The 11,780-nt window shown below is 38.8% G+C and overlaps 1 protein-coding gene and 1 pseudogene across 1 annotated transcript; one reads left to right on the top strand and one right to left on the bottom strand.

The window, feature by feature from the left end:
• Window positions 1-322: 322 nt before the first annotated feature.
• On the top strand, window positions 323-4,579 carry LOC121742253 (ALA-interacting subunit 1-like). Its single transcript, XM_042135342.1, has 8 exons — window positions 323-800; window positions 1,976-2,034; window positions 2,144-2,218; window positions 2,309-2,422; window positions 2,506-2,576; window positions 2,983-3,283; window positions 3,782-4,071; window positions 4,337-4,579. The coding sequence occupies exons 1-8, from the start codon at window positions 722-724 to the stop codon at window positions 4,377-4,379; spliced, it is 1,032 nt and encodes a 343-aa protein (XP_041991276.1). The 5' UTR covers window positions 323-721; the 3' UTR covers window positions 4,380-4,579.
• A 357-nt stretch (window positions 4,580-4,936) lies between these two features.
• LOC121811029 lies at window positions 4,937-7,828 on the bottom strand (annotated as a pseudogene).
• Window positions 7,829-11,780: the final 3,952 nt, after the last annotated feature.

Raw genomic sequence — 11,780 nt, 5'->3', positions numbered from 1 at the left:
CAATCCAAATTATTTTATTTTAATTAAAATTATAAATATCATAAATTATAGTCTAATAAAATTTATTGTACTTAAATTAAAAAATATTATTAAAAAAAGCAAACAAAATTAATTTTAATTTTGGAGAGGGCCACATTTCGTGGCCCTTGTTATTTTTGGGTTTTACCATTGTGGAGAGCCACATTTGATGGCCGGGCCAACTTTGGTGGCCTTCAAGGGCAACCAGTGTGGACACTCTTACAACCTTCTCGATGATTACCAAATAAAGCGCGTTCCTCAAATTTGACATTCTTTGTCCATCAACGCTTTCTCTTGCAGTAGCCTTCTTGACTAGTGAGCCAAGAAGAGCTTGCCGTCCCCGTCCCCGTCCCCGTCCCCAAGAAAAAGACGCATCGCGGAATTTTCTAGCCGTGAATTTTTTCTATTTTTCTAGCGTGAGGTTTACAATGGGAAGAATTTTCAAAGTCAAAGAAGAAGAAAGTGTGTTCCAATAATAACACAGCAGCAGCAGCTTCCCCCGAATATCCCCACCCTCTCTATGATCGCCTAATCTTCTTTAATTATCTTTCCCAAACCCCCTCTTTGATTTTAATTTTTTTTTCAGTTTCCAAATTCCAACATTTTCCGTTCTTTTGTTCAAATCTCTTCTTCTTTTAATCTTTGTTGGCATTCATCGAGGGATTGCGACTTAAAAGTAGAGAAGAGAGACTCTTGTGAAGTGATGAACGCGTCGTCAAGCGCTGCAGGAGCTGGATCGGCCGATTCGACTGCACCTAGAAGGAATTCCAAGCGTCCAAAGTGTATATTTCTTTGCCTACTACACCTTCTTCTGTTTTAATTGGATAATGTATGTTGACTTATCTGTTTATTGAATGTAAGATGAATAGGGTTTATCTGTTATTAGGTTTTTAGTCTTTGATTTCTAGAATTCAAAGAGTAAAGGGGTTTGTCTTGTTTCTCGACTCGTGGCATGTATACACATCATTTCATTTCAATTACTTGTCAAGGTATGCTAAATTTCCAGATGTTATTTTGGAAACTGATTACGATCTGAGAGTGCTACCATGATTTGCCTTCGGTGATACTGAAATACATAAAAAATCATTCAGTTCAGTCACATGTTTATGGGCTGAAGAAGGGATAAGTTAAGATGTGATCTCGATTCCTAGCAAATGCAGATGGCAACGGCTTCTTCATTGTTTAGTTTTCCCAGTGAACCTGATTCTAAGGATCCTCCCTCGCCCCAACATATAGTTCCATACTTTAGATGGAACAAAAAGGCCATATCTGAGGACTTCTCTGGGATGCACTTAGCTAGCTTCTAGGATCCAAGTTATGGCTGGGCATTTGGAGAAGAAGCATATGAATAGGGTTTCCTATTAACAACATAGTTCTTTTCGTGAATTTATGCATCTTAGCATTTCATAATACTATTCATGTTCTTTGTTTCCTATAAAACTTTCCTAAAACTACTTGGGTCTAGAGGATCTGATCAACCAATAGAATTTTTTTCCTAAGAAGATTAGATGATGGTTTCCCGATCGAGTTTAGCATGGTAAATGGGTTTCGTTCTCAGTCTCTTATCTTATGTTTATACCCTCATCATTGTTAAAGCGAGCAATATTAATGCAGGATTGATTTAATTTCCATATCCACTTATCTGCTCCCTGTTTATGAGTTTTTTCGTGTCAATTAATGATATTTATGTATTTTCTAGTCTCATGTTATTAACCATTCTTTTATTTGAGCATTTCCAAGATTGATTTAATTTCCATATCCACTTATCTGCTCCCTGTTTATGAGTTTTTTCGTGTCAATTAATGATATTTATGTATTTTCTAGTCTCATGTTATTAACCATTCTTTTATTTGAGCATTTCCAAATGTGTAAAACCACTTCTTACAAGTTACAACCATCTGGCAACGAGCTTTGGTTCGGAAATTTAAGTTGGTTTTTCTAATAATTGTTTCTTCAGATTCAAGGTTTACTCAACAGGAGCTTCCAGCATGCAAACCGATACTTACTCCTAAATGGGTAAATGCTTCTGGCTTTGCTGCACATTCTTTTTATATTGTCTGCATATATAGAATATTTTTCTAATAATGGTGGATGGCCTTTCTCCTCTTTTTACTCTTGGATGCAGGTGATCGGAACATTCTTGCTTGTTAGTGTTATCTTTATTCCCATTGGTGTCGTATCCCTCTTTGCCTCTCGAGATGTATGCTTCAAATTCACAGTAATTTATTTTTATATTGCCCATCACTTCATTTCAGTATGCTTTACTGACAAGATTCCTTATGTTTGGCAGGTTGTAGAAATTGTTGATCGGTATGAAACGGATTGTATTCCCGAACCTTCGAGAAATGACAAGGTTGGATTTATTCAAAGCAATCAAAGCAAAACTTGCCAAAGAACTCTTAGGGTGAGTCCGCTCTTCAGCATGTATGGTTTTTCCATATGAAACACAAAAGATCATGGTTTGACTATTCCATCAATTTATTTCAGGTTCCAAAGAATATGAAGCAGCCGATTTATGTATATTACCAGCTCGACAATTTCTATCAAAACCATCGGAGGTATATAGTGTGTTATCCCTATTGTGTGCCAATTTGTCGCTACATATGTGATTTCCATTGTTTCTCTACCATTTGGTCACCTTTGGCAGAATGGTTTTGCTGTGGTTTCTTCATCGGAGTGACATTTGAATGGAGCTATAGGATTTGCATATAAGACTTTTATTTCAAAAGTTACCAGCCAATTTTTAGAGAATAAAAGCTCTTGATAAATGCATAAATAAGCTGTTTAAAACACCTTATAACGCCAAACAAACTTCCTTTAAATTTTACTTCCGTTTTCGTAATGTGATATGAAACAAGATGCCATCCATTATCCTCACTGGTCCTATAATTTGATATATACTTGTCACTCTGTCATCATTGGTGCCTGTAACGCTTATAAATAATGCTTCAATGAATTTGATAGATATGTGAAGAGCCGAAGTGATCAGCAGCTGAGGAATAATGGAAGTCTGCAGGAGACAGATGCCTGTAAGCCTGAGGACACCACACCTGATAGGGCGCCTATTGTTCCCTGCGGTCTTATAGCATGGAGTCTGTTTAATGATACTTATGACTTTACTCGAAATAACCAACAACTTAATGTGAACAAGAGAGGAATCTCGTGGAAGAGTGATAGGGAACACAAATTTGGTAAAGATGTATTCCCAAGAAATTTTCAGAATGGAACCCTGAAAGGTGGGGCCACTCTTAATCCCAATCTTTCAGTAAGCTTCTCATCTTTTACATTAGCATGTGACTTTAATGCATATACCAAAAATGGCTCATCCTGCATTTAAGTTGAGAATATTACATCCACCTTACTTGCAATTACAATTATTCTTTATGTACTTCTTTTCCTTTTGACTGCTCAATAATTATATGAAAACATATCAGATGTGCAACTCATTAAACTGTTAGTTCTTTTATCAACAGCACAGTTTTCAGGTAGACATAATGCCATTAAAATGTTTTTGCAATCCCAAAATAAGTTATTTCTCCTATCCTCGTCATCTTCCAAATTACAAAATCTGTATCCTACAAAAGTAGTCCTCAATATGTTGTCTATCTTGTGTTGGTTTGTAATACAATGTACCAAGATCTTGATTTCTCACCATAATATCACCAACACTTTTTTACTATCAGAGTTTGTTACTGCTTCCTCGAGACTTTGGTTTCAATTGCTTTCGACTGATTTCTCTTGTGAATGTGATGCCATGTTACAGTTGAGCGAGCAGGAGAACCTCATTGTATGGATGCGAACTGCTGCACTTCCCACTTTCAGGAAATTGTATGGGAAAATAGAAGTTGATCTTCAACGTGATGAGCTCATAAACGTGACATTGGAGAACAATTACAATACTTACAGTTTCAGTGGCAAGAAGAAACTAGTTCTTTCTACCACAAGCTGGCTAGGGGGGAAGAATGATTTTGTTGGTATTGCATATCTCACTGTTGGTGGACTATGCTTTTTCCTGGCCTTGGTTTTCCTACTTATTTATCTAATTAAACCAAGGTGTGATCTTCTGCCCTATCTGATAATCATAACTTCTGCCCTATCTGCATTAATCATAGTATCATACGAACGTGATGCGATTTTTATGTTATTTATATTTCATTCAAGTAAGTGATCTATCAAGGAGGTTCATAATTCTTGTATGAGCATATAACATGTCTGCTCATTTTTGCATGGTATTTGATTTTGTAGATACTGTTGGTGAACTTCTCCAATATCCATTTCTTTATCATTCTTCCATTTCACATTGATCTATATGTTTCAGGCAACTTGGAGATCCTTCTTATTTGTCATGGAACCGGAACTAGCTGATATTTGCTATCAAAATCTGATAAGAGCCTTGGATCTCTAGACCAGTTAGCTTTGGGCAATGTGTGTATAAAACCTTGGATAAGAGCCGTTTGGAACATTTGATGGAACATTTGATGCATATACGTTGTATGAGTTGAATTTATGCTAGTCATGTAAATCTACCCAATTATATTTATCGATTGTCTTGTTTATTCCATCTACATATGTCTAAGAAGGATTGCAGCCAAGACCCCTATACTATAACTTCATACAAGTGAGTCTATGTAACATGCTTGGTAGAATATAATTAAGTTACAGATGTAACTGAGTACCTCTACTGAACACATTTTGGTTTTCTAACACTAGAGCAATTAATGCGGTTATTCATCAAGGATTCCACCCCCAAAGATGTAGGATTTTGGAAGACAAAAATGTACTAGGATTTTCAACTAATTGCCGCTTGCAGTCATTTTTTGCAACGAAGTACAAAGAAAATGAAAGCATTTTAGACATGGAAAACCAAGGCAAGAGATGACCTATTCGACAAGTACGAAGCTGATACGCAAGCAACAACTTTTAAATAAAGGGATATTGACATCTAATATCACGAAACTTTCAAATAATTAGATTTTTTCCACGAACTTTAAATTTGGCAAATAATATCACGAACTTTACCCCGAGTTTGTTTTTTCCCACGAATGAAAATATTCATGTTATTTTAATAGATTGAAGAACAATTTTGGAGTGTGTGCTTCAAGAAAAACTATCTTCAAGGATTGAAAAACTTAAAGTTCTCAAAATTGTTGTCGAAAAATTATGAAAAAAATCCGTATCATAATATTATTTATGAAATTTTTTTCATTCGTGAGAAAAAACAAACCCGGGGTAAAGTTCGTGATATTATTTGTCAATTTTAAGGTTCGTGGGAAAACCCCAACTTTTTGAAACTTTCATGATATTAGATGGCAATATCCTTTAAATAAAACATCTTTCAAAGTAACAGATAAAAGTGATGGTACATTACAAGTTTAACATTGGATATCAGATCAAAATTTAAAAGGATTTCTTCTCATAAGAGACCAGCCCATGGATCCCACCTTCAACTTGCGCTGCCCCAGTTCTTACCTGTAGCAGTAAGTTGAACAAATCATTCATTTTCCATATTCATAAAAACGAAAGTTTTGAGAAAAATAGAGAGGAAGGAATATATGCTAACCTCTAGCCTTAGCACGCCGGACTGCAGGAGGTCATTAGCAGACTGTAGGGAGGAGGCACCAAGATCCTGGAATCCCTGTTTCACAGCTTGCATTGTGTAGGGTATGAACTTCAGCACAGACCCTTTATCAGCCACTGCTCCAACTACACCCTGAGCTATTTTCAGCTTTGCTGTATCACCTAAGTATCGGGAATCACTCCCTTTCGTCATTGCTTCAAGGGATCCCATACCTCTGTATTTTTTCACTCGCCGACCACCCTAAATACAAACGAGAACAGGATCTCCACTTAATGATTTATCATCCAGATTAGTAAGGAACAAGTTTTCCTAAAAATCATGTTGATATATGTTTTAAGCATAGCAGCGTTTTCTAAAGATAGAACTAAATCACGGAGTAATGAGATCAAGATTAGCTTGTATGGATGCCATGTAAACCTCGAAAAAATGAAGTTAAAATAAGTAATTTTCAGCTGCAGATTTCCAGCCCAACAGGCAAGAAAACACACAATGTGTGTATGTATTTTAGGCGTGAGTGTGTAGAGAGAATTAAACAGAGGGTTAAAAATGAGTGCAGAGAGCGATTATTTTCACAGCAATGAGGGAAAGAGTGGTGAATTAAAATCTTGAAAAGGGTTAAAAAAGTCATAAGCAACAATGTCTCTCAATAGCATTTCCAAATCAAACACTGTAACCTCACACTTTCAAATAATTAGATTTGCAACCAAACATAAAATAAATGAAACAAAGCTTTCCACACATGCAAGAAAAAACCCACTAACAATAGCTTCATGTTAGTCATAAACAAGTTAATCAAACATTCCCTGAAACTTCACAATAAAGTAAAAATACGTAATTTTAAAGCATGTTTTAGCTTTTACCTGATATTCGTAAATACCAGGAGCTTCATTGCTTCCAGCTAAAAAGCTACCCATCATCACAGTTGATGCCCCTAAGGTTAAAGCTTTCACAATGTGCCCCGAGTTTGATATTCCACCATCGGCAATTACAGGCACAGAACTCGCAGCCGCAATTGATGCAACCTTATAAACTGCTGTTGCCTGAAAATTCAAAACATCACAAATTAAGAAATGCTAGATTTTGATAATCAGATAACAACACAGTGAACCTATGAATTACCTGTCCACGCCCAACCGCACATACTTCTTGAGTGGTGCAAATGGAACCCGACCCCATACCAACTCTCAATCCATCCACCCCTGTCTGAATCAAGTTCTGCGCCTGATAAGCCGTCACAACATTCCCACCAATCACATCCAGCTCAGGATACTTATTCTTCACATGCTTGATCATCTCAATCTGATAGATCGAATTTCCTTGAGAACTATCAAGAACCACCACATTAATCCTGGCCTTCACCAGGTGCTCTAACCTCTCCTTATCAGACTCCCGAGTACCTACCGCAGCACCCACCAAGAAACTCCCTTCAGGCGCCAATGATGACAGCCCCAACTTGGGGAACCCCTTGATCCTCTCCACATCTTCACTAGTAACTAAGTTAACAATTTCTCCTACCCCTTCCCCGTTATCCCTCGCCAATGGCACAAATTCACTGTAATCCTTGGCCAAATATCCCGCAACATCCTCAAAACTATAACTAGTTGGGGGAGTAATCGATGACTTCGTCATGTACTCAGAAACTCTAGCTTCCTTATCACAAAACCTAAAAATTTCGACCTCTGGCTCCCTGACTCGGTAACGAAAATGCAGGGAGCGGAGCAGAACTCGTCGGCGGACAAAACTGAATCGGATGGAGACTTAAATACAGTCTCATAGCTAAAAGGTATTTTATGCGATTTAGCTTGGCGAATTAGCGATGCCTGATTAGAAGTGGGGGGTGTTATAGTGTACGATACCAATACCTCCGAGTGAAGCCATGGCGGTGGCCATGGAGGATTCAGTGACCGTGTCCATTGGAGAAGAGACACATGGTATAGCTAGGGCGACACGGCGGCTGAGCTTGGTTGAGAGAGAAACGGCGTCGGTAGGGAAGTCGATGTAGTGGGGGAGGAAGATGACGTCGTCATATGTGTAGGAGTATCCCTGGTTGAACAACCTTGTGGCCGGAAATCCATCATCGATTAGTTGCGCGCCGTCCATTTCCGACGAATCTACTCTTCAACTTTATATTTTACTGGGGAGTTGAACGTGCGGTCGCTGCTCGGAGAAGCAGCGGCGCGCTGGAGAAGTAGGGTACACTAGTTGCAGAAGATGGTGGTTAAACGGAACAATTGAGAAAAATTGCAGATGAGCATCTCCAATGGCGGCGTCGTCACCGGCACGCCGATTTTTCGCGGACGCCGATGCTGACGCCAAACCATTGCGAGCTGCGTCGGCGAAATCGGCGTCAAAATCGGCGTGCCCACGCTGATTCTTGGGCTGACGCCGATTCTCACGCCGATCCTCAGGGCGCCATTGTAGGCCCCGGATCGGCGTCAGACCGGAGTAAGATTTTTATTTTTATTTTTAATTTTTGGACATCATTTTCATTCACACCACTTGTTTTAACGAGTACTCTCTCTATCTTTATTTCTATACAAGATCAACTACGAGAAATGGAGAACAAGAAAGTACTCCAGTGACGACCGGGTCTCAGACTCTCCCGACTCCCAGGGGAGGGTCTCAGACTCCCTCGGCTCCCGTGGGAGGTGGTTGGCCTCCGATGACCAGGTACTACAACATGTACCCGTGGCAGCAGATGATGCCACCGATGGGCGCCGGGGGAAGTGTGCTGGCTTGGCAGGGGTACCGCCGATGCAACCCCCTATGCAGATGATGCCGGGGTGGGCACCCGGGATGCAGCCACCGGCGCAACAGATGATGCCATCGCCGCAGGGGACGCCCGGAGGGAAAACGTCTATCGGCCGGCTTTTGATTTTTCCACCGGTTCTTCGCACACATCGACCCCAACGGATGCACAGTACACGCAGTATGAGACCTTCTCCTTAGAGGAGTTGGGTTTTGATATTAACTAGGTTCTGGAAACTCCCATTCAAAGCCGGAGAGTAGGGCAGGGTCGGAGCGCCCCTAAGAAGAAGGGCAAGGCCAAGAAGGTCGGCGACTCGTCGCAGCCGGGTGAGGATAGCCGGGTCCGGGGGAAGTGAACGGACGCGGAGAACGTTGCGGTGGCCAAGGCGTGGGTGAGTGTATGCGATGATCCTCTCATTTCGAACAACCAGAGGATCGTCAACTTGTGGGCCAAGATAGCCGCTGCCTACAGGGCATTTTGCCCTGAAGGGAGACCGCGCACCGGGGAGGAGTGCCGGAAGTGCTGGGACCGAATCAGGTCTGCCGTCTCTCGATTTTCGGGTTTGTACGCCAACGCCCTCCGCATGCGGACCAGTGGCCAAATAGAGGAAGACTGCAGGAGGATTGCGGAGAGAGCCTACCCAGATCCCGTGAAGTACTATGAGTTCACCTACTGGAACTGTTGCCTTGTGCTCAACGAGTCGGAGAAATTCCGGGCAGGTGTCGACGCTGGCTGGCCGAAGAAGCAGAAACTGAACTATACCGGTGATTATAGCGGCAGCAGCGGTGGTTCCCACGACCTCCCCGAGACGGCCCAGGAGGTCCCGACCCCTCGTTCGTTCGGTTGCCGACCTCGCCCGGTTGGCCAAAGGCGGGCGCAACGGGATGCGAGGGGGGCACCCCGAGTTCCCAGGAGGTCCAGTCGGCATCCCCCCTCGGCAAGTCCACCGAGGAGCTCAAATTCTTCGCGCGTCAACAAACGCGCGCTCAAATGGTGAAGACGTTAGCCGACTTCCGGACGGCGGTGGGCCCCGAGGAGAAGGCTTATCTTCGTGTGTTGCTCCGGAGCATGCGTGAAGAATTGGAGGGGTTGCAGAGGGATACCGGCGGGAGTTGCCGCGGCGTTGGTGGCGACGGCGGTGACGACGGAGGCGAGGACGGCGGCGAGGAGTGATTTTTTATGTAATTTTTTTATTGTACTTTTTAATTTTTGTATTTTTTTTAAAATTAATGTACTTTTTTAAAATTATTGTACTTTTTAAAATTTTAATAGTATTGTTCAATTTTCTTGTATTTGTCTCGTAAATTAAATTTCGTATGTTGCTACGATTGTAAATTAAATTATATAATTGTTATTAGTGATATGGATAGGCTATGGAAGGGCAATTGCATGTCCAGTTGCTTGTCCAGTTGCATGTCTAGATGATGTGGCAGGAGGATTTTAGTGCTGATGATGTGACAGTGGCAAGGCTATGGGAGGGCTATTGCATGTCCAGAACCACTGGAGATGCTCTTAATGCTAGAGGATAATCACAAAATAAGTGAGTTTTTTTATTTATAAAATACTACTATCAAATTATTTAGGTATATTAGATTGGGGAGTGATGAATGGCTAACCATCATACCAAATCTTAGCCATTAAATTTGGAGATAAATTAATTAACAATCACTAATTAAGATTAAATCTTAGTAATTAGATTAGGAGATATGATGGTTGAAATAATGTCACATAGATTATATTTTAAATTAAAAAAATTATTAAATAAGCTTAAGGGTATTAATGTCAATTCTCTCTTGTCAAAATCATCTCAAAACTTTAAATTTACGTAACTCTCTCGATTTAAATTATTTTTTCGCAAAAAATATATCAAATTAACGATAATTTTATAAGAATTCCAACGAGATCTCAATTACATATATTCCGACGATGTTCAGATGATGAAATTTGATAAATTATAGTATTTAAATTTTCGTACACGTTGATAATCAGATTTTATCAACAAATGCAAAAATAATCTCAATACAGTATATGCAAAATCTCAATATAATGTAGGTAAAATATCAATAAAACTGTGTTAATATTTTCTGGTACTTGGGTTGATATTCTCATGTCATATTGTTGATATTTGTAATACACAATGTTGATATAAAAAAATACCCCACGAAAATTATCATATGATAACATAATGACAATATTACCATTTTGTTGATATTTTGTCTACTATTTATTAAAATTTGTTAGTTTTAATTTCATCTATTCATTTCAAAATCCAAAAGTGTAGATTTAGTCTTAGTTTTGGATTATTGTGTTATAAGCATTAGAAGAGGATCATATTTAGATTAATCAAGAAGATTTTAATTTGTATTAAATTTAAATTAGTATGACAAGTTAACATATTTATTTTAATTTAATACTCCATAGAGTAATTTGCTTGTACTTAATTGGATTTACTCATCGGTGATATGATCCCGATTCCCGATAGGTCTGATATACTTGGTGGACTAGGCTCATTTGCTAAAATTGAAAAAAATGCATCTTTCCACAAAATGCGTCTTTTAATCGTGGACAATAGAGTAAAATATTACACAAACCAAAAATAACAATAACAATAACAATAACAATAACAATAACAATAACAATAACAACAACAACAATAATAATAATAATAATAATAATAAAAAAAGAGTAAACAAACTAAATTAGTATACAAAATATGAAAAACAAAAAAAATATTATAGAAATTACATATATTAACTACGAGTACAAAATTTTATGTGCTCTATCCGACTGCTGCTGAAAGAAATCGAGATGTAATGCTACTAGTACTAATACTATTTTGTGAAGTATTGGATCTCCTTTGCAATGGATAGATGGGAATGGGACAAAGAGGAAATGGCTTCGATAATACTCTCCTTATGATTGATTTGGTTGATCCGAAACAAGTTTACCTTTTAGATTTTGGTGCAGTCCGTAGGCAACTTGATCACATAGAATTTGAGCGACTTTGAAAAAGGATTGAGCGACTTTGAAAAAGGATTGAAATTTAGTAAGAGAAGATTAAAACTCTTTAAACTTTACTAGGATTGAAGATGCGGTCGATTGATATTGTTTAATAGTACTACTCTCGTGTTACTTGTACTTTCTTTTTGTCTCGTTCCAAACTAATTGCACTATTTTTATTTTAAGTATCTTATTATACTAATCTAATAACACTAATCACCCATCCTTAATTTACAATTCAAAAAGAAAAGTACGGGTAGCATAGGATAGGATGGGGGAGTAAGTTTTAACTTAAATAGAAATGATAAGATGACATTTAATTACGAAATGTGAATTAAACACCAAATTATACGTATAAATCATCGAATTTAACACTCCGTACCCAGTTTAAAATAAATTAAAATGTACTCTCTCCGTCCCATAAGAATATGCACT

The sequence above is a fragment of the Salvia splendens genome, chromosome 7, assembly GCF_004379255.2.
Source record: "Salvia splendens isolate huo1 chromosome 7, SspV2, whole genome shotgun sequence".
NCBI lineage: Eukaryota > Viridiplantae > Streptophyta > Magnoliopsida > Lamiales > Lamiaceae > Salvia > Salvia splendens.
The sequence above is the reverse complement of the archived record's forward strand: the minus strand, read 5'-3'. Positions and strand labels throughout refer to the sequence as shown.

What these genes read in the sequence shown, in the direction of transcription:
- LOC121742253 (XM_042135342.1), top strand. Translation starts at nt 722, where the DNA reads ATGAACGCGTCGTCAAGCGCTGCAGGAGCTGGATCGGCCGATTCGACT. An exon ending in CTTGCCAAAGAACTCTTAGG is followed by an intron (nt 2,423 to 2,505) that starts GTGAGTCCGCTC and finishes AATTTATTTCAG; the next exon opens with GTTCCAAAGAATATGAAGCA. An exon ending in TTCTATCAAAACCATCGGAG is followed by an intron (nt 2,577 to 2,982) that starts GTATATAGTGTG and finishes TGAATTTGATAG; the next exon opens with ATATGTGAAGAGCCGAAGTG.